The sequence below is a fragment of the Lipophrys pholis genome (genome assembly GCF_963383615.2).
Source record: "Lipophrys pholis genome assembly, chromosome: 19".
Lineage (NCBI taxonomy): Eukaryota > Metazoa > Chordata > Actinopteri > Blenniiformes > Blenniidae > Lipophrys > Lipophrys pholis.
This window is the reverse complement of record NC_137647.1, coordinates 8,931,070-8,958,494: the sequence shown is the minus strand read 5'-3', so window position 1 is coordinate 8,958,494 and position 27,425 is coordinate 8,931,070. Positions and strand designations below refer to the sequence as shown.

Sequence of the window (27,425 nt, the reverse complement as noted above, 5' to 3'; positions counted from 1 at the left end):
ATATGCAGCAGAAGACAAACAAGCACTATATATTTGTACTATTGGTCCCTTTTAAGTTGAATTGTAGTTTGATTATATCTACCCATAGGAAGTATGAATGTTTACAGCATTTCAGATAAACAATGATGCCCATTAAAAACACTATTTAATTAATCATGTAAATGTAGAAGAAATAATGTTATCAATGTAAAATACGTTTTCGGTTAAAAGAAAGAAAATATTCAAGACAGAAATGCAAACCGATTTGCTCATGTATTTTTAATTCATATATAACCATAAATACGTACATGAGAGATATTTGTAAATGTGATATTACCGTTCAAAAACATTTAATTTCAGCAATGTGAGTATTTGTATTGCCTGACTTTGACCCTGTTTACTCAGGAAAAGCAAAACAACTAAATCATCAAACAGAAAAAGAAATATTTCTGTTCAAATACATTTGAATTTAAAAATCCTACAAACCAATTAAAAAAAACCCGACTATTATTGAAAACGTATGCACAAGAAGCACGCAGCGCAAGGAAATATATTCAGATAAGTCAATTTTATGAACAATTTATCAGACCAGTCATTGACGCACATTCGGTTTATTCATGACACTTTAAAATTACAAATGAAAAGAAGACTTTGTTAATATATGTTTTAAAAAGCAGACACCACTGTACACTCCGCCGTCCCAGCCTTCACTATCCTTTCATCTGCAACAAAAGAAAAAGAAAATATCAAGCATTAACATGGTAGACACAAAAACTGTCCTTATACAGCGAGTTATCACATTTATCATTTATCATTGTCGGAATGGAAATGGATCGTTAAGTTTGTTTTTAAGATGTTTTTATTTTTCAAATTTCTATTTGATAGCACATTTAAAAGAGCACATGAGTATGTTTTACAGTTAAAAATGAACTGTATTGTGACCATTAGACAAAACTTTACATAATTTTTTTTTCATGCAGGCTGAAAAGTTTTTTTTCCCCCGATATTTATACCATTAATATAAAGATGTAACAACATAAATCTGTGATTTGTTTTAAAGAATTCTCCCGAGAGGATCGAAACTTCATTTAAACGTGCCATTTATATCATACAACTGGAGAAAATCTAAAATGCAAACCTTTGGCGTCACTGATATTTATACATCTATTTACACAAATAAAGACAAATAATAATAGTGTTATATCCTTTAAAGCCTCGACTAAATGAAGTGCCAAAAAGAAAAAATAAATCAGACTACCTTGATGAGACTGATCACCATGCTATACAGGAGAGAGAAAATAAAAAGGAATATGAAAGTGGATGTTGTTGACCACAGGCTGCTGATTTCATCTTCAGGGTCTTGATCGATGTAGCTCTGAACAAAATATGTGTCAGAAGGAAAACCTGAGGAAAAGGGAGGTACATAGGGACATAGTTAGTCTCCATTTGTGTGTGTGTGTGGACTTAATGTTACATAATGTTTACACACAGGGTGTGATTATCTGGAGGGGTTATGGGGGGATATAGACCCCCCCCTCTCTCTACATAAAACGACTTCACCAGCAAAAACAAAACCCTCAAATAAATGTCTTCAGAAGCAAATCATTCAAAACACATGACCTCTAAACTCACTGCACGCGACCGGCCAAACACCGAGGTCCCGATTTACTGAGGTACTTTATCAAGGGTTCCACATTGCACGCTCATGCAAACAGATTGCGCTTTCAGTTAGTGTGCACTTTGCAGGCAATCAGCACCAAGAGGGACGGCGCACAAACAGGAATAATGAAATGAGAGTTTTGCATGAGAGTTTTCTGGAATCTGTTGTTTCTAGTTGTTTTTGCTTGAGTTGACTTATAATGATTGGATGGAGCACTGACCCTCACAGGCAGAAAAAAATATGGCGTTAGTTATGAAGTTATCAAACAAATCAGTGTTACATTATGGGAGATTATGGGTAAAAAAAAAAAAAAAGGCCAAATTTGAGTTTAAATAAGATGTCTTATGATGAAGTCAGCTAATAAAAATCATGGCGAGCCAGCGGAGCAAACGACTCTCCTCGCAATAAGGGCAGAATTACATAAACAATTCATACAATTATAAACAATGCAAACACATTGTACATTAATGAATCAGCATTAACTTTTCATTTCATATTCATGAGGGCAGATGCCCTAAGTAGTGTGTGTGTTATCTGAAATCTCCATAGTAGCTCAGCTTCCACTTCACATTTATACCAGTTCTTTGTTTTTTTTTATTTACATGCTTAGTAAATGAAGATCCAAGTAATGTTGATCTATCTGGTGTTTTTAAAATAAAGTATCTATTAAATGGCTGACCAATAAGCAAATTATGACAATTGTTTCTACATGATAACTAAAGTGTGTGCACATAAAGTATATTTCTGTGACTGTCCCTTAGTTTTAATGACTATAATAAGCATCTTTTTCACCATGGTGCCGCTTCAACAGAGGACGGAAAATATATTTGTTGTCAGTTTTGTCTACTGTGATGAGTGTGCTGACTTCAGTTTGTTTTGAGATGTCGGGCGCTCGTGCACATTGGTAACAAAAGCGTCTCCATGCAACATCAACATTTATTTTGTGAACACGCAGCATACAATTGAAGACATTGTGACGAAAGCAGGTTGAGACAAAATACATATAACAAATAACAATGTAACAATGACACGTTTCTGTGCGACCACAGCGGTAAAGCGACGGCACATGAACACAAAGTACCACATTTAAAGCCAAATTTACTCTGCTGCACATTAACAGGAATTACCCATTGACTTAGACACGCCTTGTGCCGTCGTGGTTGTGGACGTCGACACGTTGCAGTGGAACATGTATCTCTCCCACTTTTGCTTGGTGGTGGTGTGAACGCTTGTCACCAAGTAGCCATTTCTGGTTCTTTGTGGAGGGGTAGTGATGCCATCTAAATAGACTCCGTTGGTTTGACCATGGTCTTCCGACCAGGTGATGTAGTAATCCTGCAGCACACTACTGGACACCAGACACACCAGCGTGACCTCGGGTGAATTGCTGATGTCTTTCTTCGGCAGGATGTAGACTCTCACGGTTGGCCGACTCCCGTCTGAAACAGAGGTTTTGTTAGAAGGAGAATATTTATGTATGTATGAGCCTAAAGTGCTGGCTTCGCATCTGTCGGAATCATCCAGAAACACAAATGAACGAACACGTTAGTGAACGCAATCAGTCTTCATAATTTGTTGGCATACCTCCTCTGTGGAGGATCAACTCTTGAGTGGACGACGTCATGTCTTTTCTCACGGCAGAGCAGCTCACTTTTTCGACCGTCTCGTACTGTTTGCGGTTTATTGTCAGTTTGCTGGTTTTGCTATTTCCAGCAATTCCTAATTCAATGTTGTCCGTGGCAGGCCTTCCATCAATCTGCCATTTGATCGTAGTTTCACTCACGACAGAGCTAACCTGACCCTTGACGACACACTTGTACTCTGCCTGGTTGTTGGTGATGATTTCTTTGAGATTTGGAGGGTTCAACGTCACTGTGACGGGTTCTAGGTGAGAGAACATTAAAAAAAAAATAAATAAATAAATCATTACCTAACATATGTAAATGAGATTAAAATAGATGGCAGAGTAAGTGGGGATGTGTTGTACCTTTTGAGAATTCCTTTGTGTATGTTCTTCCTTGGTGTGTTACCTCACATGTGTAAACACCTTGAGAGTTCCAGTCTGAATTTGCGACCTTGAGGACACTGACAGCTAAATATGTCCCTCCCATTTTTTGTCGGGTCAACTCGGTGAATGAATCCAAATTCTTTGCGTTTTCTCTCCATCTGACCGACAGCTCTTGTGGAAGTACATCCTGAATGGTACACACCAGCGTCTGAGCGTCTTCACTCGGCACTGACAGCAGATTGACCTCCAGTTCGGAGGCCACTATGGAGAAGATAGAGACATATGCATTTGAAATATAGTTAGTATGTCGTGATTTATCAAAGTACTTTTAGCAACGGGGAGTTTACAAAATACTTTCAATTGAAAATAAAATGCAGATTGGGCGATGCATAGACATAAGAGAAAAGGACTGTAAGATATGAAATACATACCGGTATGTTTTACCTCCACACTTTCTGTGCTTTCGCCACGTTTAACAGAGCAATGAAAGCTTTTCTGTGAGTTCCAGTCGTGCTTTGATACATTGACCAAACTGAATCCTGTATATGTGTTATTGTGTTCCACTGAAGGGTATTGTACTGAGGTCAGAGTATTCCCGTTGGTGTCAGTCCACTGAAAAGTACTTTTTGGACTGAAAGCAAGCGCAAGACAGCCAACAGTCAGTGTGTCTTTGGTCCCAGAGGCACACTGAACCACAGGAAACAGATCAGGTTTTCCTAAAGAAAAGATAATCCAAGTTTAAAACCAAATGCACAAATAGATTGAGAAAAAAAAACAAAAAAAAAAAACCTTGTTCCAAAAATATTATCTGAATTGTACAAATGCAGAAATATCACATGGACGATAGTCAAGGTAGGTTTTCATGAATTAAAACTCAAAACACAGGAGTCATGCGCCCAACCACTCATTAATCCATTCATCTTCTATATGATCCTTACAAGCATGTGAAGTCTATAATGGCAATACAACAGAAATATCAAAATGTCGCTCAGTTTTAAAATGTATGACAAACAAGCTACATAAATTGGCACACTAATAAATGGCACTTTTATAGAGTTGTGCAACGACCATAATGATGGAGACAACAAACCGCGTCATCTCAATATTATTTTGTGGAGGTAAACTCTATTAAATAAACAGGCAACAGAGGAACGTTTTACCATACTGCCTTCGAATAACTTCTACATCATGCAATAAGAATAAGAATAAGAATAAGAATAAGAATAAGAATAAGAATAAGAATAAGAATAAGAATAAGAATAAGAATAAGAATAAGAATAAGAATAAGAATAAGAATAAGAATAAGAATAAGAATAAGAATAATACCTCAGCAACACATTTCAATACAATAAAAATAATAATGGAGGGTTGAACCTATAGAGCTAATTGTGCACAAAGCTTCAAATATAATGCCACAATATATTCCATGTTTTCAAATGTAATCCATACATCAGAAGCGATCAACATCAGGCAGATGTTCATTGCAGAAGTAAAGAGGGAAAAATACTTTTCTTGTTTCAATGATGTTTGTACAGTGGAAGTTTGATGTACTTTGATGTCACCATTTCCAGTAATTTCAGAAATCAGACGCCGTATCCATCTCGGGATATTGCTGTTTAATTATTTCTTCTGTGGTTGTCCTCAATGAGTTACGACTAGTTTGTTCGAAATGTAAGGGCATGTGCAAGTTATCAAATATAGAACCCTGAATGGAAACAAACAAACATCCTGTTCATCTGCTTATGATAATCATTTATTTTTGCTATTGCTTCTTTTAAGAGTATCCTCAACAGTTGGGGGTGAAATACGACACTAACAATCACCAATCATCTAATTTTAGTTAAATCCAATCTGTGATTCCCTTTGTATTAAAAAAAAATAGATAAATAAATAGATACATAAATTGTACTCTAATAAACTGAACAGGAGAACAGGTAAAGCGCAGCATACTTATTTAGTTTCACTGTAATGACATTGATACAACATTAATATGAAAAAGATCACAGATAATTGATTCTTCACATACAAAAATAATATAGAATTAAAGTACAAACAATGAAAATGGTCTTACCTGAATAAACTTCAACTTCAGTACCGGCACCCCAGAGATCGAAAGAAGCACAGTGGTTCAGCTCAACTCACTACCTGAACAAAAACTAGGAGCACATCAGCAAAAATTTTAATTTAGATTTAAAAATCCTAATACACGTATGAGCTATTGTAAAAAGACAGTAACCTGTGATACCAAAGTGTACCCGGGTCAAAATCTGTTCTCTGCCGGTTCTCAACCGGCTCCCAATGAGAAGTTTGACGAAAACATTCAGTCCATATGAGTTTGATCTTTCAACTGTGAATTAACTTCCCTTGGTTATTAAACTTGTTAACGTCTCTTGGTATGGTCTTTACTATATAGTCCTGTGAGAAAGTTAGTTTTTGTGTCGTTTTGAATTAAAAGTAACAAATGAGAGTGAAAATATCAAGTTTGAGGTTTTTGTAGGGATGTGTATCACAGTGACCCCACCCGCCCATCACTCTGATAAACTTCAATACAAAAACTGAGCACCGTTCAGTACACTGCGGGGGGCAACGCTTCAGTAGGTGGGATTAAAACTTAAATCTCTCATCAATTAATGAGTATCCACTGTTAAATGTGCATTTCTTGATATATATCTCTTGTAATTCAATACTTTGTTTTTCATGTAATTTACAACAAGCGTGTGTAAGGTCATATAATCTGCATTTAGCGTTGCTTCTTTATTTTTCTTTAAGTTTACTTGACAAAGTATTTTTTTTCTACAAAGTATATATTTTAAAAATGCTAATGTTGGGTTTTATATGGACTTTTACAATATTTCAAATGCTTAGATTGCTGGACAAAAAGCACAATTGATAATGTAATTAAATCAAAGACACACAATCGGCTTGTAAAAAATATCCAAGCGTTTAATTACCTGATTTACTTATTGTAGAACAATCTTTTTGGCAAACATTTCAAAAATAAATTAAGTATCTGCTACAAATTGTCCATCTTGGTTCCGATTCTTTCAACATGTAAAAACTTTATATTTAATCGAGGAGGATTTGAATTGAATCATAGCCTGAAAGTTGAAAATGCGAGCGTGGTAAATGGAGGCCTACCTTAAATTGATGGTTGCATGCTCTCTTCTAATCTTTGCTGCTCTAATTTTCAGTTATTAAAAAGCAAAAGGGCTGATGCCGTGTTTCTGTAGAAAAGAGGAAGCAGATTTAGTTTGACTTTGTTTACTTCCTTTCACTTTGTGTTTTGTGGCCCAGTAACACTCAGTTGTGTCCTCGGTTCATCTGCATTTGAACTTTATACTGCGAGAGTCGTCTCTGGGAATGTTTAATAAACAATGCTGTGCATTTTGCATGTCAGTTTAACAATTCTAGTTGTGAACAATGTAATCTCAGTGGTTTTATCGACGAGCACAAGCCTATGCATTTACCATTTGTGTTAATTCAGGGACACTTCAGCATAAACCTGACTCATGGCTTACAGCTACTTTTATCCTTTCAATCTGCAAGTTGTGCAATTTGTAATTTCACCTCACAGTCATTTGAGTATCACAAGAGGTTTTCAAGGCATTTAAGGAGTATGGGTTAAAATTTCCAAACATGAATCCCACTACATTAAATTTGAAATAGTCACACACACACACGCACGCACGCACGCACGCACGCACGCACGCACGCACGCACGCACACACACACACACACACACACACACACACACACACACACACACGCTCTCTCTCTCTCATATTTTCATTGGGTATTTATAGGGAGTTTCTCTTAAGTGCATGTTCTTTTATTGTTGGAGGAAACCAGAACTCCACCAAGAAATTCCCCCAAATATTAACTGCCGACATACTTGCTAACCAGTACACCTCCATCCATCCATCCATCCATCCATTCATTTATATTGTTGTGTGATCCCTTCATAAGTGACCCCCCCCCCCCAAAAAACAAAAAACAAAAACATTTTTCTTCTTTCAATTCCTACCAAAGAAGTCTTGGTTGGAGGATACACAAGTTGTGATCAAAATGTGTTACTTTTTTCTTATTTTGTTTTTACAGAAGTTAAATGGAAAGATGAAAGATGACTTTTTGTACAGGCATTCACAAAACTTTTGTTACTGTGAGTCTCGGGCACAGTAATACACTGCAGAGTCTTCGGTTTTCAGGCTGTTCATTTGCAGATACAGCTGCTCTTTGGCATTGTCTCTGGAGACGCTAAACCGACCTCGAACTAACTGATTGTAATAGAGATATTGACTGTCATATCTGATAGTTGCAACCCACTCCAGTCCTTTTCCAGGAGCCTGTCTGACCCAAGCCATCCAGAAGCTGCTGAAAGTGAATCCAGAGGTTGTGCAGACCAGCCTGTGGTTTTCCCCAGGCCTTTTTATCACTGGTTCAGATTGGCTCAGAGTCTGGCAATTAACACCTGCTTTCAAAAAAAAAAAAAAGGAAAAAAAGGTATTACATGCAGTACACTCACATATTAACTATTTAAAATTAAAACCAGTGACAATGTTCACCTGCCCAGCAGACTGTTAACAGCAGCCATGCTGTTGTGTAGTCCATCTTGTAATGTGTCATGTGTTCTGTTACACAGACGCATAAGTAGAGGAGGAGGACGTTTACGTTTTGCATCGGCTCCACCTCAGCAGCAGGAAATTTGTCTATATTGCAAATGAACGTCATTAAATGTGGCAAATAGAGATTTGAGTAGTTTTTATTATCCATCATATACGTTTTTTAGTTTTTTTTTAAATGAACAGAGAGTACTCATCAACATGTGCAGAACACATAAATAAATGACTGTAATGGGAGTGAAGGACTATACAGATCTGTGTTTTAAGTTGCACAAAAATAATATATTTGCTGATTGCATCAGCTAAGGACTTAATAAAAGTATCGACGTATAGTTATCTGTATGTCTGCTTGCTTACTACTGCACGGATTTTGTCAACATTTTCACCACAGATAGATATCAGGCCAGAGAGGGCTCCCAAAGATTTTGCGAGGTGAGCAGGGAACCTTTGGAAGTTGGGAACTTCATTTCATGGTTGACCCAAATCAGTGAAGGCAATTATCAAACAAGAAGAAAGCAGTTTTAATGCATCTCATATAATCTCTTCTTTATAATAGTATTGTAAACCTTTCCTGTGAATGCTCCATTCGAGGATATTAATCATATATTTTAAATGTGTTACAGATGTTCGCTGTTGATTTACGGGTGAGCACAAGTTTCAAACCATTAAACAGTCAAATTCTCAGGTTTAATTTTAGACAGTCATAGTACATTTCTCAGTTTTTTGATCCTTCAATTTAAAACTTAGTTCTATCACTGTAACACTCAAGAACAAAAATGATCTATGATGAATAGATTTAACTTCTTGTGACTTTATTGTGAAATATATGCAAATCAGCTTCAATACATATCTCTCAAAATCTCAATATTTGTTGCTTTGCTGTATGTTGATATAAAGAAAAGTCTGGATATTGTGTTTTTTAGTTTTGTGTGCAGCTGCTCCATTGGTTTCAGTCACAGTGCTTCTGTAGCGCAGAAGTAAACAGCAGAGTCCTCTACTGTCAGGCTCTGGATCTGGAGGTACTGGGTACTGCTTGGCACATCTTCAGTCATGGTGAAGCGACTCTGAAAGGAGCTGCCATAGATAGCAGCATTTGAACCTGAGTTCATCCACCCGATCCACTCCAGACCCTTTTCTGGCTTCTGTCGTATCCAGGAAAAGTAGAAGCTCGTCATGCTATCACCAGAAATGATACACGACATCTTCACTGTTTCTCCAGGTTGTTTCACCACGGGGGAAGATTGTTCCAGCTGGAGCTCACTTGAAACTCCTGGAAGCAACAAAATCATGGTCATTATCCAATGTAAAAGGAATCCGAAACAGAAGATCAAGTTATTGTCTCACCATGAACGGTGACAACAAACAACACAACCCAGAGGAGTCTACTCTTCATTCTCATTCTGTGATTTAGAAAAGAAAACTATCTTCTAGTTTTAGATTGTTGTTTCAAATATGTCTCAGTCTTCCAGTATGAAACCATAAACTGTTTGGAAGGTGGTGACTATGGGCTTATAAAAGAGGAAGAGTTTGCATAGACGTCCCTCTGTAGGTTTATAAAGGGAATGCAAAGTACGTAGTTGGTTCAGAGTTTTAACTTTAAGCACTGCAAACATTTCATCTTCACTTCCACAGTGTCAAATTTGAGTTCACATAATTAAAAGTGTGACAATAATGGCCTTTGATTCAATAGAAAGCACCAATTGTGTGTCAGCATTCATGAATTTCTTATTCTTCACCTTGAAAGTTGGATTCATTTGGTTTGATACCAGGTTCATGTGCATTAAAATGACCATCTTCCCACCATTATCTATGAAACCAATATTTTTTATTGCCAAAGTTTGGGGATGAGGCTGCATTTGGTTCATGGACTATTTAATCAGAGAAAGAGGTCACATATGGCACCTTGCAGATTTTCTTAAAAAATAGATAAATAGAATAAAACAATTCCTAGTCATTGTTTACACATATTAAAAGTTTATGTCATTTTAAAGTAGAAAACAACAGTACTTCATACCAAAATATAATTATTGTTTTCACTTCATTTTGATGACCTTATGTTAGTAGAAAACAAATATTTGTACCATTTCATTTCAATTTCTTTTAAAAATTGTGAAAAAAGCAATTATAGGCTAACACAAATCAGAAGACAGACTGAAGAAAATAAGAACATTCTGCCATTTGGTGGAATTAGTCATTTATAATTCTAACTCAATTTCTACAACTGCCTTTGGTCATGCTCATATATATGTCAATGTGTCTGGCTGTTATTCATGTATTCGTCTACAGTAAATGTATTAATGTGTTACACTTTTGCATTTTGCTGAGTATTTGTGCAGGTCTGTTGGTGCTTTGTGTGACTGTGGGGATACGCACACAGTAGTAAACAGCCGAGTCTTCAGGCTGCATGTTCTGTCCCTGAATGGTCACAGTCCCAGCAGAAGTGTCTCTGCTGTCGCTGAACTTGCTCTTCAAAGCATCATTTTGGTAAAAGTCTCCTCCACCCCACCGATGAAATATCCACTCCATCGGTTGTCCTTCACGGTGTCGGACCCAGCCTGTTGCATAGCTGTTATCTGTGAGAGAATAACCAGAGACCTGACAGGTGACGGTCAAAGACTGTCCAGGCTGCACAACCACTGACTCTGGCTGGGTGAGATCAATACTGGACACGCCTGTGAAAACAGAAATAAACATGATCTCCTATTCTTCATTGTTTCTATCTGTGTGCTTGTACTGAAAGCTCCTTACAGGATGCAGCTGTCAGCAGTAGTAGAGCCTCAGAGATCATGGTTGTTGTCCAAGTTGAACTAATGTGATCTCTGTTGTCGTCTCACTCACACTTAGAGATGCACTTCCTTTTAAGTCACCCTCACTTTGCATGGAGTCAAATTAATTCAGTAGGAGGTGTTAGGATTCATCATCTACATTCACTACGAGAGCGTTGAAACTTTCATTTACATGCCAGCTCCTACCAACACTTCCGTTAATGCCTATTTTCACTAATACAGTTTTGCCTGCCTTGTGGTGTCTGAATTATCCTGAAAGATTGAACCTGAGTCCTGAATCCAGAACAAACAAAAAAAACACACTTAACAATGCACATGTTCATAACATGTCAACAGGTGTCTGATATGATGGATATGAAAAAAAGCTGTTTTTTATTGCATGAATTTGCCTCAATATGAGCCTCCGAAAAAAACAACTAACATACTAACAAAAAGATTTGGTGTACTTATTTTGTGCTTGTATTGATTATTGTCCTCATAAGCACTATTCATTCTATTCTATAGACTTTGGACTAATGTGATTACCAGTCTGCTCGGTAAGAATAGAAATAAGACACAACATTAATCTCGATTTTTTAGTCTCATTCAAATGAAATCAACAAGAAAAACTAACAGATTTGAGAGTGGAAGACTTGACAATTACTGCAATCCAGTGTTCATTTTGTTGTAATTCTAAAGTGCACAGAAAAATCACTTTGTCTTGAGTGTGAAGGAAATTGAGGACGCCATCGCCTACTTCAAGAAGAACAACCCTCTTCACCCCCAACCTACGTCCAACCGTCAAGTGAGCCTGATTCCAGAGGACATAAGATGGAAAGCAGAGACCACAGTCATGATCAAAAAGGTGAGATAGCAGCTTGACTCTTTAGAAAATCTTCCTGATAAAATACCTGAAATGCAAACTGTCTGATAAAATCCTTGTGTCCCTGCTTTGCCAAGGAAAATGTCACGTGTCACATAACATAGTGGCGTTTTGTGTACTATATGACATTTAATAAAATGCTAATTGAACCCATGAAAGCAGTTTCTTATAGGAAAAAAAAAAAAACACATCATCAACTTATCTTAATCCTACTGAAGATAGTGTTGGACAATAAGTAGAAGGTCTTGTGTTGGGAGCAATTTAAATCATTACAGTCATTACTGTCCTCTTTATGGACCCAGTATGCAGAGGGGACAGTCTAGCAGTCTTGTCTGTCCTCCTATGATCGGGTCTTACCAGCCACTGAAAGGCCAGTGACTGGAAGCTGGCAGGGACTTGATCAAGGACTTCTGAACTGCTTTTGCATAGACGCTTGGATTCTTTTCATAACCTTATCTAGTTTTTATTATCATTATAGGTGTTTGTACGACGTGAACGGCTGTCAGAGATATTGACCTCTTGACTTTTCAGAAGAATCGACTGGGAAATTTGTATATGTTTTATTTGTGTCACTTACAGCTGGACAATGTTTATTCTGCCTTTATCTGTGAATAAGTGGCAATAATGTTCATGATGAGTGTTATTTATTTGGTATTGATCAGTTTTGTTGTCACGTTTCCAGGATCATTCTCTTAAGCCAACATGAACAAGCAGAGTCAGAATAGAGTCATTCTTCTCAGGGTCTACTGAGACCGTGATGTTAGGCACCGGGGGGGTTTTTGTACAGATGTTCAGCTGTCTTCCGTCACTGTGAGGATCGAGCACAATAGTACACAGCTGAATCTTCTGTCCTCAGTCTGCTCATCTTCAGTGACACTCGGTCAGCGTAGTTGTCCCTCGAGATGATGAAGTAACCTTGAACTGATGGAGAGTAGTAACGAGTGTTTCTGATACCCATGTCCAGCCATGCAACACATTCCAGTCTTTTTCCAGGAGCCTGTCTGATCCAGGCAAAAGCTTCGCTGGTGGAGGTGAAGCCTGATGCTTGACAGGTCAATTCATGAGATTCCCCAGGCCTTTTAACTGCTGGTCCTGACTCAATGAGAGTCTGGCCCTTCACACCTGTTAAAGGAAATGCAAAATAGTCATAAGCAATAACTGTAACGTCTCCTTAAATATAAATCTATCAGAAGATCAATGAATCTTGTCACCTGCAGCGCAGGTGGTTAAAAGCAGCAGTCTGGTCCACCAATCCATCATGATTGTTCTCTGACTTCTTCTCTGCAGTCAGATAAGTAAAAGTAGAAGTTAATGTTTTGCATTGACTCCTCCTTAAGTTAAACACAGAGCTGGGTTGGCTCTGTCTTTATAATCAAAATACAAATACATTACATGTTGCCGCCATGTACATTAATGCGCTGCTGGAGGGGGATGCAATGGAGAACGTTTTCAACCTTCTGAAACTGAGACAAATACTGTTTTGCAATGTACACACTGAACTGAGCCAAACGTTTGAAGCAATAATAGTGACCTGGTGGAGGATAAAGAACTTCCTGAGAAATTGCTGGTCTTTTTTTCTGCGTGATGTTTGATTCAACATGCACGCAAATAGGAAGGGAATCTGTCGAAAATATATAAAAGCTCATCCATGCTTTTATTGCTAATAATTATGGACGCAGATTTAAAAAAAACAAAAATTAAAAACATCTCATTTTGGGAAACGGTTTGATATTTTTGATGATGTATTATTGAATTTCATGACGTATGATAAAGATTTTGTTTTGTTTTTTCACCTGTACTGTTACATTGAGGCACGCTGTAAACTGCATTCTGGCGTTGTACTTATTACCCAGTGTAGCAGTGATTCCAACACACTGAACGTACTGAAATTGTAATCCATTGCAAGAGAGACCTCAGATGGTGGATCAGAGAGGAACGTGTTTTTGTTGAACTCTCTCTCTTCTCTCTCTCACTGTGTCTCCTCTGGCACAGTAATACACTGCCGTGTCCTCAGTCTTCAGATTGTTCATCTCCAGATACACTTTACTGCTGGAGTCATCTCTGGAGATGGTGAACCTTCCCTGGACTGACTGGGAGTAATAGATTGGAGTACTTGATGTGTGTACCAAGGCAATCCACTCCAGATGTTTTCCAGGAGTCTGTCTGATCCAGTTCCAGACTGAGCTACTGAAGTCAAGTCCAGATGTCGTGCAGGTGAGGCGATGAGACTCACCGGGTCTTTTTAAGACTGGTTCGGATTCTGTAATGGCCCAACCTTGAGCACCTCCTAAAAGAACCAAAACGACCATGAACAGTATCAGATCTCGGTAAGCCATGATGCCAGTGAGAGTCTCTGTCTTCAAATCTCCAAAACCCTCTTAAATATGATGTAAAACTGAATCCCAGTGAGAATTTGCATAGACCCAGCTCCTCCTATACATCTAGATTTCATAATCAAATCTAGTGCTACTTCAACATATCACATATTCATGCGCAAGTCATAATCCCCATTTGTGTGTGTTACATTTAAATAAATAAATAAATAAATGAATATTATAACAGATTACATGTATGATAATCATTGCTTTCGTGTGTGTGTGTGTGTGTGTGTGTGTGTGTGTGTGTGTGTGTGTGTGTGTGTGTGTGTGTGTGTGTGTGTGTGTGTGCGCGTGTGTGTGAAGCTGTCGCGTCACATACAGAGACAACATGATGATTGTTGGAGTGTTTCAGAAGTGGAAAGAGTAGAGACACATCAAGATCCCAAACAGATAAAATTTAACGAAGTTCAACTAAATCAATAGTCCAAATAATAATTTCAATATTAGAATAAAGGTTTAAATCACTAAAAGTGCTTTTGACATTCAATCGAAGAGAGGCTTAGTTGAATATTGAGTAACACTGACCCCTGGTGGCTCAAATACTGAAACTGCAGAATATACATTAATGTTTCATTATGACCCGCGCAGTTGTTAGCTCTCTCGCATCACAGTGAGACTGTTGGGGGTTGAAGTCTGACCTAGGACCTTTCTGTGTGGAGTTTGCATGTTCTCCCTGTGTGTGTGTGTTTTTACAGGTACTCAAGTTTTCTCCCCCAGTGCAAAAACATGCACGTGAGGTCAATGCCCCGAGGTGTGAATGTGAGGTTGTTTGTCTATATGTGCTGACCCTGTGACAGACTGGCGTCCAGGGTGTATTCTGCCCTCACTGGATTGGCTCCAGCACTGAAAGAAGATGGAAGGATGGATTTAATTTTTTCTGTGTGGAGTTTGTATGTTCTACTTCTTTATGCACTGGTTTTCTGTTGATATTCCTGCCACAGCCCAAAGGCATGCGTGTTAGGTTTATTGAAGTGTCTATATTCAATGTGAGTGTGTGTGTTCATATTGACAAATCAGAGTGTATCATTGCTTCAGCGTAGTGTCAGATGGGATCAGTTTCAGTCCTCATAGACAGTTTAAAATTGGTATAAATGATGAATGAATATGTGGCCATAATGGGATTCACAGTGAGTTTTACAAGTATATTGCAAACAAATGCAGTCTTGGATTGTTCCTGTTAATATTCTGTGTTGTGAGCTTGACTGCAACTGCTGTGAATGATTTCTAATGTGTTTTTATGATTAAGTAAAACCAGAAGTAACTTTAGATCAGTTTAACAGTGTGATTCGTTGACCCACCACATAACAATTTGTACTGTAGGATATTGTACAGCTGCTCTGTCAACTTCAGTCACTGTGTCTCTGGCACAGTAATAAACAGCCGAGTCTTCAGCCTTCAGACTGTTTATCTGCAGAAATAGTTGCTGACTGCTGTCGTCTCTGGAGATGGTAAAGCGGCCTCCCATTGATTGAGCGTAGTATTTGCTGCTCCCAGTAGTTATAGTGGCAACCCACTCCAGTCCTTTTCCAGGGGCCTGTCTGACCCAAGCCATCCAGTAGCTGCTGAAAGTGAATCCAGAGGCTCTGCAGGTTAATCTGTGGGATTCTCCAGGGCTTTTGACAACCGGTTCAGATTCAGTAAGAGTCTGACCATCAACACCTGTGGAGACAAACAATTAAATCGCTGCATGTAGTTACTTTCTAACTTTTTTTTACACAAAGTCAAGACCAACTCCACTTTAGAAAAGCTTCACCTGCCCAGCAGACAGTTAAAAGTAGAAGTCCTATCTGATAGTCCATCTTGGTCAATCCTGTGTGCGTCCTTGTTCTTCATCAAAGCTGCTGTTAGATATGTAGTCGGATCCCAGACAGGATTTGCATTGACTCCTCCTCCCATCATCTTAACCCTTCACACCTGTGAACAGATCAACATCTTGTTTGAATCATGATAAAACGTTGAAGCTCAGGAGATCAGTGCTCCTGATCCTTTTTTGATCTCCTGAAGATGAATTCTTGTAAATATGTGATAGGAAGATCACTGTATTTACACACAGGCCTGAAATACAATCATGTGACTGATGAATAAATGTTTTATTTTTTTATATCCATTTTCCTACAATGTCAAACATTATATTTCAATACAAACAGTGAATCAAAGTTGTGCTGATGGGCAATGATAATGTATTTACATTTTATTTTAATATTATGTTAATGTCACTATTTCATCCAATAATTTGAAGCCAGTTCCGCTACTTTTTTGCATCTATACTAGTTTAAATAAAAGGTTTTCATATTTTCACGGTGTACTTTAGAAAATAAGCGAATTACTTTATCCAGTCACTCTCTCGCATACAACAGAATAAAGACTCCAAGAGACAAACTGCAGCATGAAACCTTTTTGTTCCAGCACATTTTCATTATTATGACTCAAAGTACATATTTGTTTCTTTGAAGAAGCAATAATAGTTTGTTGGATACATTAAGTTTTAACTGATTTACATCAGCATTTGAGATACATCTTGAAAGTATTCTGAAGTTAATAAAATTAATGAAAAATACACTTTACAGAAGTAAAAAGAAAGGTCCTTTGCGTACAAGCTTGAAGGCGTGACCACGGACTACAGTGGGATTTTGTGCAGCTGTAACACTAACGTCACACAATGTGTCTCTGGCACAGTAATAAACAGCCGTATCCTCCGTTTTCAGACTGTTCATCTGCAGAATCAGCTGATTTTTGCCGTCGTCTCTGGAGATGGTGAAACGGCCCCGGACTGACTGAGAGTAAAATCTCCTGCTACCGCTGCTGCTGTCATGCCAGGCAATCCACTCCAGTCCTTTCCCAGGAGCCTGTCTGATCCAGGCCATATAGTAGCTGCTCAGTGTGATTCCAGAGCCTGTACAGGTCAGTTTGTGGGACTCCCCTGGCATTTTTACCACAGGATCAGACTCAGTCAGAGTCTGACTACTTGATCCTGTCAATACAAAAGAGAGTGATACATTTGCGGTGTGTAAGCAATATACTGACATAGAAAATCAGCGTAAGTTTTTTTGAAATGCTTCACCTGCCCAGCAGATTGTGAAAAGCAGTAGTCTCAACGTGCTGAAGGCCATCGTGTTAAACTGCCTGTTTACTGCCATCGGTCATTCTCTCAGCAACCAGTAAGTAGAGGTGGAAGACGTGTTTTGCATTGACTCCTCCTTATGTAAAAAAAATCGGCTTTAGTTTTGTAATTTGTATTTGTGTTCAGGGCAGAACATATGAGGGATAATTTCATTTTACTATTGATTTATATATTCATTCATGTTTTGATTTACTGATTTATTTCAGAACAGTGTTTTTTCACTCAGATTACAATAATAATGTCCAGCTTCTACAACAACAGTCATTCACAGAGATCAGAATCACACAAAATTAAATGCACACCGACAGACAGTTTTATAGTCACCAGTGAGCTTCAAGTGTATGTTTGATGGCGGAAAAACTTGGGGGGAAAAAACCTTTATACTTAGGGAGAAGAAATTGAGGACGTCATCGCCTACTTCAAGAAGAACAACCCTGCTCACCCTCAACCTACGTCCAACCGTCAAGTGAGCCTGACTCCAGAGGACATAAGATGGAAAGCAGAGACCACAGTCATGATCAAAAAGGTGAGATAGCAGCTTGACTCTTTAGAAAATCTACCTGATAAAATACCTGAAACACAAACTGTCCGATAAACTCCTTGTGTCCCTGCTTCGCCAAGGAAAATGCCACGTGTTACATAACATAGTGGTGTTTTGTGTGCTATATGACATTTAATAAAATGTTAATTGAACCCATGAAAGCAGTTTCTTATTGGAAAAAAAAACCCCAACATGGACCCAGTATGCAGAGGGGACAGTCTAGCAGTCTTGTCTGTCCTCCTCTGATCGGGTCTTACCAGCCACTGAAAGGCCAGTTTTAGAAAGAAAGCAGTTTTAATGCATCTCATATAATCTCTTCTTTATAATAGTATTGTATACCTTTCCTGTGAATGCTCCATTCGAGGATATTAATCATATTTTAAATGTGTTGCAGATGTTCGCTGTTGATTTACGGGTGAGCACAAGTTTCAAACCATTAAACAGTCAAATTCTCAGGTTTAATTTTAGACTTTGCAGAGACAGCTGCTGCCTGCTGTGGTCTCAGGAGAATAATCCACTTTCAGATAAAGAAACGAAGACTCCTTACAGCAGTTTCATGTCACAGGGTGAGAAGGAGGAGGAACCTGGCTTGGAAATATTTGGTAAGTTTGGGGAATTAATGTCTACAAACCAATTTTGTGCCTAAGGTGGGATTTCTTAATGCAATTTTGGTCATATTTGCTGTAAATACCCAGCTGTGTTTTCTCTTCAAATATAGTACAACGTAAAGCTTTTATTTTGAACACTTTGTATCTACTAGGACATAATTGTTTATATGAGTATATGAGTTTGATGCATTTATACAAGCTTTTGTCTATAAAGAATGAACACATCACATGCATATCACAAACATATCACAATAACATAGATAATATTTTTCATTTGCATTATTGTTTTATTCACCTTTACCTTTTGAAATCTCTTCAGTCATAGTACATTTCTCAGTTTTTGATCCTTCAATTAAAACTTAGTTCTATCACTGTAACACTCAATAATGAAAATGATCTATGATGAATAGATTTGACTTCTTGTGACTTTACTGTGAAATATATGCAAATCAGCTTCAATACATAGATCTCAAAATCTCAATATTTGTTGCTTTGCTGTATGTTGATACAAAGAAAAGTCTGGATATTGTGTTTTTTAGTTTTGTGCGCAGCTGCTCTATTGGTTTCAGTCACAGTGCTTCTGTAGCGCAGAAGTAAACAGCAGAGTCCTCTACTGTCAGGCTCTGGATCTGGAGGTACTGGGTACTGCTTGACACATCTTCAGTCACGGTGAAGCGACTCTGAAAGGAGCTGCCATAGATAACATCACTTGAACCTGAGTTCATCCTACCGATCCACTCCAGACCCTTTCCTGGCTTCTGTCGTATCCAGGAAAAGTAGAAGCTCGTCATGCTATCACCAGAAAAGATACACGACATCTTCACTGTTTCTCCAGGTTGTTTCACCACGGGGGAAGATTGTTCCAGTTGGAGCTCACTTGAAACTCCTGGAAGCAACAAAATCATGGTCATTATCCAATGTAAAAGGAATCCAAAACAGAAGATCAAGTTATTGTCTCACCATGAACGGTGACAACAAACAACACAACCCAGAGGAGTCTACTCTTCATTCTCATTCTGTGATTTAGAAAATAAAACTATCTTCTAGTTTTAGATTGTTGTTTCAAATATGTCTCAGTCTTCCAGTATGAAACCATAAACTGTTTGGGAGGTGGTGACTATGGGCTTATAAAAGAGGAAGAGTTTGCATAGACGTCCCTCTGTAGGTTTATAAAGGGAATGCAAAGTACGTAGTTGGTTCAGAGTTTTAACTTTAAGCACTGCAAACATTTCATCTTCACTTCCACAGTGTCAAATTTGAGTTCACATAATTAAAAGTGTGACAATAATGGCCTTTGGTTCAATAGAAAGCACCAATTGTGTGTCAGTATTCATGAATTTCTTATTCTTCACCTTGAAAGTTGGATTCATTTGGTTTGATACCAGGTTCATGTGCATTAAAATAACCATCTTCCCACCATTATCTATGAAACCTATAGTTTTTATTGCCAAAGTTTGGGGATGAGGCTGCATTTGGTTCACAGACTATGTAATCAGAGATAGAGGTCATATATGGCACCTTGCAGATTTTCTTCAAAAATAGATAAATAAAATTAAGAAATTCCTAGTCATTGTTAACACATATTAAAGGTTTATGTCATTTTAAAGTAGAAAACAACAGTACTTCATACCAAAACAGAATTATTGTTTTCACTTCATTTTGATGACCTTATGTTAGTAGAAAACAAATATTTGAACCATTTCATTTCAATTTTTTTTTAACAATAGTGAAAAACGCAATTATAGGCTAACATAAATCAGAAGACAGACTAAATAAAATAAGAACATTCTGCCATTTGGTGAATTTAGTCATTTATAATTCTAACTCAATTTCTACAACTGCCTTTGGTCATGCTCATATATATGTCAATGTGTCTAGCTGTTATTCATGTATTCATTTACAGTAAATGTATTAATGTGTTACACGTTTGCATTCTGCTGAGTATTTGTGCAGGTCTGTTGGTGCTTTGTGTGACTGTGGGGTGACGCACACAGTAGTAAACAGCCGAGTCTTCAGGCTGCATGTTCTGTCCCTGAATGGTCACAGTCCCAGCAGAAGTGTCTCTGCTGTAGCTGAACTTGCTCTTCAAAGCATAATTTTGGTAAAAGTCTCCTCCACCCCACCGATGAAATATCCACTCCATCGGTTGTCTTTCACGGTGTCGGACCCAGCCTGTTGCATAGCTGTTATCTCTGAGAGAATAACCAGAGACCTGACAGGTGACGGTCAAAGACTGTCCAGGCTGCACAACCACTGACTCTGGCTGGGTGAGATCAATACTGGACACGCCTGTGAAAACAGAAATAAACATGATCTCCTATTCTTCATTGTTTCTATCTGTGTGCTTGTACTGAAAGCTCCTTACAGGATGCAGCTGTCAGCAGTAGTAGAGCCTCAGAGATCATGGTTGATGTCCAAGTTGAACTAATGTGATCTCTGTTGTCGTCTCACTCACACTTAGAGATGCACTTCCTTTTAAGTCACCCTCACTTTGCATGGAGTCAAATTAATTCAGTAGGAGGTGTTCACTACGAGAGCGTTGAAACTTTCATTTACATGCCAGCTCCTACCAACACTTCCATTAATGCCTATTTTCACTAATACAGTTTTGCCCGCCTTGTGGTGTCTGAATTATCCTGAAAGATTGACCCTGAGTCCTGAATCCAGAACAAACAAAAAAAACACACTTAACAATGCACATGTTCATAACATGTCAACAGGTGTCTGATATGATGGATATGAAAAAAAGCTGTTTTTTATTGCATGAATTTGCCTCAATATGAGCCTCCAAATAAAACAACTAACATACTAACAAAAAGATTTGGTGTACTTATTTTGTGCTTGTATTGATTATTGTCCTCATAAGCACTATTCATTCTATTCTATAGACTTTGGACTAATGTGATTACCAGTCTGCTCGGTACGAAATAAGACACAACATTAATCTCGATTTTTAGTCTCATTCAAATGAAATCAACAAGAAAAACTAACAGATTTGAGAGTGGAAGACTTGACAATTACTGCAATCCAGTGTTCATTTTGTTGTAATTCCAATGTGCACAGAAAAATCACTTTGTCTTGAGTGTGAAGGAAATTGAGGACGCCATCGCCTACTTCAAGAAGAACAACCCTCCTCACCCTCAACCTACGTCCAACCGTCAAGTGAGCCTGATTCCAGAGGACATAAGATGGAAAGCAGAGACCAGAGTCATGATCAAAAAGGTGAGATAGCAGCTTGACTCTTTAGAAAATCTTCCTGATAAAATACCTGAAACGCAAACTGTCTGATAAAATCCTTGTGTCCCTGCTTTGCCAAGGAAAATGTCACGTGTCACATAACATAGTGGCGTTTTGTGTACTATATGACATTTAATAAAATGCTAATTGAACCCATGAAAGCAGTTTCTTATAGGAAAAAAAAAAAACACATCATCAACTTATCTTAATCCTACTGAAGATAGTGTTGGACAATAAGTAGAAGGTCTTGTGTTGGGAGCAATTTAAATCATTACAGTCATTACTGTCCTCTTTATGGACCCAGTATGCAGAGGGGACAGTCTAGCAGTCTTGTCTGTCCTCCTATGATCGGGTCTTACCAGCCACTGAAAGGCCAGTGACTGGAAGCTGGCAGGGACTTGATCAAGGACTTCTGAACTGCTTTTGCATAGACGCTTGGATTCTTTTCATAACCTTATCTAGTTTTTATTATCATTATAGGTGTTTGTACGACGTGAACGGCTGTCAGAGATATTGACCTCTTGACTTTTCAGAAGAATCGACTGGGAAATTTGTATATGTTTTATTTGTGTCACTTACAGCTGGACAATGTTTATTCTGCCTTTATCTGTGAATAAGTGGCAATAATGTTCATGATGAGTGTTATTTATTTGGTATTGATCAGTTTTGTTGTCACGTTTCCAGGATCATTCTCTTAAGCCAACATGAACAAGCAGAGTCAGAATAGAGTCATTCTTCTCAGGGTCTACTGAGACCGTGATGTTAGGCACCGGGGGGGTTTTTGTACAGATGTTCAGCTGTCTTCCGTCACTGTGAGGATCGAGCACAATAGTACACAGCTGAATCTTCTGTCCTCAGTCTGCTCATCTTCAGTGACACTCGGTCAGCGTAGTTGTCCCTCGAGATGATGAAGTAACCTTGAACTGATGGAGAGTAGTAACGAGTGTTTCTGATACCCATGTCCAGCCATGCAACACATTCCAGTCTTTTTCCAGGAGCCTGTCTGATCCAGGCAAAAGCTTCGCTGGTAGAGGTGAAGCCTGATGCTTGACAGGTCAATTCATGAGATTCCCCAGGCCTTTTAACTGCTGGTCCTGACTCAATGAGAGTCTGGCCCTTCACACCTGTTAAAGGAAATGCAAAATAATCATAAGCAACAACTGTAACGTCTCCTTAAATATAAATCTATCAGAAGATCAATGAATCTTGTCACCTGCAGCGCAGGTGGTTAAAAGCAGCAGTCTGGTCCACCAATCCATCATGATTGTTCTCTGACTTCTTCTCTGCAGTCAGATAAGTAAAAGTAGAAGTTAATGTTTTGCATTGACTCCTCCTTAAGTTAAATACAGAGCTGCGTTGGCTCTGTCTTTATAATCAAAATACAAATACATTACATGTTGCCGCCATGTACATTAATGCGCTGCTGGAGGGGGGTGCAATGGAGAACGTTTTCAACCTTCTGAAACTGAGACAAATACTGTTTTGCAATGTACACACTGAACTGAGCCAAACGTTTGAAGCAATAATAGTGACCTGGTGGAGGATAAAGAACTTCCTGAGAAATTGCTGGTCTTTTTTTGCTGGTTTGATTCAACATGCACGCAAATAGGAAGGGAATCTGTCGAAAATATATAAAAGCTCATCCATGCTTTTATTGCTAATAATTATGGATGCAGATTTAAAAAAACCAAAAATTAAAAACATCTCATTTTGGGAAACGGTTTGATATTTTTGATGATGTATTATTGAATTTCATGACGTATGATAAAGATTTTGTTTTATTTTTTCACCTGTACTGTTACATTGAGGCACGCTGTAAACTGCATTCTGGCATTGTACTTATTACCCAGTGTAGCAGTGGTTCCAACATACTGAACGTACTGAAATTGTAATCCATTGCAAGAGAGACCTCAGATGGTGGATCAGAGAGGAACGTGTTTTTGTTGAACTCTCTCTCTTCTCTCTCTCACTGTGTCTCTTCTGGCACAGTAATACACTGCGGTGTCCTCAGTCTTCAGATTGTTCATCTCCAGATACACTTTACTGCTGGAGTCATCTCTGGAGATGGTGAACCTTCCCTGGACTGACTGGGAGTAATAGATTGGAGTACTTGATGTGTGTACCAAGGCAATCCACTCCAGATGTTTTCCAGGAGTCTGTCTGATCCAGTTCCAGACTGAGCTACTGAAGTCAAGTCCAGATGTCGTGCAGGTGAGGCGATGAGACTCACCGGGTCTTTTTAAGACTGGTTCGGATTCTGTAATGGCCCAACCTTGAGCACCTCCTAAAAGAACCAAAACGACCATGAACAGTATCAGATCTCGGTAAGCCATGATGCCAGTGAGAGTCTCTGTCTTCAAATCTCCAAAACCCTCTTAAATATGATGTAAAACTGAATCCCAGTGAGAATTTGCATAGACCCAGCTCCTCCTATACATCTAGATTTCATAATCAAATCTAGTGCTACTTCAACATATCACATATTCATGCGCAAGTCATAATCCCCATTTGTGTGTGTTACATTTAAATAAATAAATAAATAAATGAATATTATAACAGATTACATGTATGATAATCATTGCTTTCGTGTGTGTGTGTGTGTGTGGGGGGGGGGGGGGGGGGGGGGTGAAGCTGTCGCGTCACATACAGAGACAACATGATGATTGTTGGAGTGTTTCAGAAGTGGAAAGAGTAGAGACACATCAAGATCCCAAACAGATACAATTTAAATGAAGTTCAACTAAATCAATAGTCCAAATAAAAATTTCAATATTAGAATAAAGGTTTAAATCACTAAAAGTGCTTTTGACATTCAATCGAAGAGAGGCTTAGTTGAATATTGAGTAACACTGACCCCTGGTGGCTCAAATACTGAAACTGCAGAATATACATTAATGTTTCATTATGACCCGCGCAGTTGTTAGCTCTCTCGCGTCACAGTGAGACTGTTGGGGGTTGAAGTCTGACCTAGGACCTTTCTGTGTGGAGTTTGCATGTTCTCCCTGTGTGTGTGTGTTTTTACAGGTACTCAAGTTTTCTCCCCCAGTGCAAAAACATGCACGTGAGGTCAATGCCCCGAGGTGTGAATGTGAGGTTGTTTGTCTATATGTGCTGACCCTGTGACAGACTGGCGTCCAGGGTGTATTCTGCCCTCACTGGATTGGCTCCAGCACTGAAAGAAGATGGAAGGATGGATTTAATTTTTTCTGTGTGGAGTTTGTATGTTCTACTTCTTTATGCACTGGTTTTCTGTTGATATTCCTGCCACAGCCCAAAGGCATGCGTGTTAGGTTTATTGAAGTGTCTATATTCAATGTGAGTGTGTGTGTTCATATTGACAAATCAGAGTGTATCATTGCTTCAGCGTAGTGTCAGATGGGATCAGTTTCAGTCCTCATAGACAGTTTAAAGTTGGTATAAATGATGAATGAATATGTGGCCATAATGTGATTCACAGTGAGTTTTACAAGTATATTGCAAACAAATGTAGTATTGGATTGTTTCTGTTAATATTCTGTGTTGTGAGCTTGACTGCAACTACTGTGAATGATTTCTAATGTGTTTTTATGATTAAGAAGAAACTTGAGATCAATTTAACAGTGTGATGCGTTGACCCACCACATAACAATTTGTACTGCAGGATATTGTAACGCTGCTCTGTCAACTTCAGTCACTGTGTCTCTGGCACAGTAATAAACAGCCGAGTCTTCAGCCTTCAGACTGTTTATCTGCAGAAATAGTTGCTGACTGCTGTCGTCTCTGGAGATGGTAAAGCGGCCTCCCATTGATTGAGCGTAGTATTTGCTGTTCGCATTAGTTATAGTGGCAACCCACTCCAGTCCTTTTCCAGGGGCCTGTCTGACCCAAGCCATCCAGTAGCCGCTGAAAGTGATTCCAGAGGCTCTGCAGGTTAATCTGTGGGATTCTCCAGGGCTTTTGACAACCGGTTCAGATTCAGTAAGAGTCTGACCGTCAACACCTGTGGAGACAAAAAATTGAATCGCTGCATGTAGTTACTTTCTAACTTTTTTTTACACAAAGTCAAGACCAACTCCACTTTAGAAAAGCTTCACCTGCCCAGCAGACAGTTAAAAGTAGAAGTCCTATCTGATAGTCCATCTTGGTCAATCCTGTGTGCGTCCTTGTTCTTCATCAAAGCTGCTGTTAGATATGTAGTCGGATCCCAGACAGGATTTGCATTGACTCCTCCTCCCATCATCTTAACCCTTCACACCTGTGAACAGATCAACATCTTGTTTGAATCATGATAAAACGTTGAAGCTCAGGAGATCAGTGCTCCTGATCCTTTTTTGATCTCCTGAAGATGAATTCTTGTAAATATGTGATAGGAAGATCACTGTATTTACACACAGGCCTGAAATACAATCATGTGACTGATGAATAAATGTTTTATTTTTTTATATCCATTTTCCTACAATGTCAAACATTATATTTCAATACAAACAGTGAATCAAAGTTGTGCTGATGGGCAATGATAATGTATTTACATTTTATTTTAATATTATGTTAATGTCACTATTTCATCCAATAATTTGAAGCCAGTTCCGCTACTGTTTTGCATTTATACTAGTTTAAATAAAAGGTTTTCATATTTTCACGGTGTACTTTAGAAAATAAGTGAATTACTTTATCCAGTCACTCTCTCGCATACAACAGAATAAAGACTCCAAGAGACAAACTGCAGCATGAAACCTTTTTGTTCCAGCACATTTTCATTATTATGACTCAAAGTACATATTTGTTTCTTTGAAGAAGCAATAATAGTTTGTAGGATACATTAAGTTTTAACTGATTTACATCAGCATTTGAGATACATCTTGAAAGTATTCTGAAGTTAATAAAATTAATGAAAAATACACTTTACAGAAGTAAAAAGAAAGGTCCTTTGCGTACAAGCTTGAAGGCGTGACCACGGACTACAGTGGGATTTTGTGCAGCTGTAACACTAACGTCACACAATGTGTCTCTGGCACAGTAATAAACAGCCGTATCCTCCGTTTTCAGACTGTTCATCTGCAGAATCAGCTGATTTTTGCCGTCGTCTCTGGAGATGGTGAAACGGCCCCGGACTGACTGAGAGTAATATCTCGTGCTACTGCTGCCGCTGTGATGCCAGGCAATCCACTCCAGTCCTTTCCCAGGAGCCTGTCTGATCCAGGCCATATAGTTGCTGCTCAGTGTGATTCCAGAGCCTGTACAGGTCAGTTTGTGGGACTCCCCTGGCATTTTTACCACAGGATCAGACTCAGTCAGAGTCTGACCACTTGATCCTGTCAATACAAAAGAGAGCGATACATTTGCTATGTGTAAGCAATATACTGACATAGAAAATCAGCGTAAGTTTTTTGAAATGCTTCACCTGCCCAGCAGATTGTGAAAAGCAGTAGTCTCAACGTGCTGAAGGCCATCGTGTTAAACTGCCTGTTTACTGCCATCGGTCATTCTCTCAGCAACCAGTAAGTAGAGGTGGAAGACGTGTTTTGCATTGACTCCTCCTTATGTAAAAAAAATCGGCTTTAGTTTTGTAATTTGTATTTGTGTTCAGGGCAGAACATATGAGGGATAATTTCATTTTACTATTGATTTATATATTCATTCATGTTTT

General features: G+C 38.5%; 2 protein-coding genes across 6 annotated transcripts in view; both read right to left on the bottom strand.

Moving 5' to 3' along the window:
- LOC308124457 (immunoglobulin mu heavy chain-like) overlaps positions 1-27,425 on the bottom strand; it is an 86,124-nt gene that overhangs the window by 22,100 nt on the left and 36,599 nt on the right. Inside the window, exons 1-2 of one of the 4 annotated variants that reach the window (XM_080487443.1) lie at positions 17,354-17,428; positions 16,951-17,263 (exon numbers count right to left, since the gene is read on the bottom strand). The exons of the other annotated variants lie outside the window; for them this stretch is intronic. Coding sequence (XP_080343569.1) covers positions 16,951-17,263; positions 17,354-17,402 — 362 coding nt within the window. The 5' untranslated portion in view covers positions 17,403-17,428. Of the gene's footprint in view, positions 1-16,950; positions 17,264-17,353; positions 17,429-27,425 lie in introns of those variants that run through there. 4 annotated transcript variants of the gene reach the window in all.
- LOC308124459 (immunoglobulin gamma-1 heavy chain) lies at positions 235-16,110 on the bottom strand. Of its 2 annotated transcripts, none has more exons than XM_080487451.1 (9): positions 16,046-16,110; positions 15,647-15,951; positions 5,719-5,779; positions 4,079-4,363; positions 3,627-3,908; positions 3,224-3,523; positions 2,767-3,078; positions 1,238-1,383; positions 235-701 (listed from the first exon to the last, which is right to left on the bottom strand). In XM_080487451.1, exons 1-9 carry the CDS (start codon positions 16,089-16,091, stop codon positions 690-692), a joined length of 1,749 nt encoding a protein of 582 aa, XP_080343577.1. In that variant the 5' UTR covers positions 16,092-16,110; the 3' UTR covers positions 235-689. The 2 variants fall into 2 exon arrangements, with proteins under 2 accessions (XP_080343577.1, XP_080343578.1); XM_080487452.1 differs by lacking the exons at positions 15,647-15,951; positions 16,046-16,110 and adding exons at positions 10,636-10,938; positions 11,015-11,092 and having other exon boundaries at positions 5,719-5,784.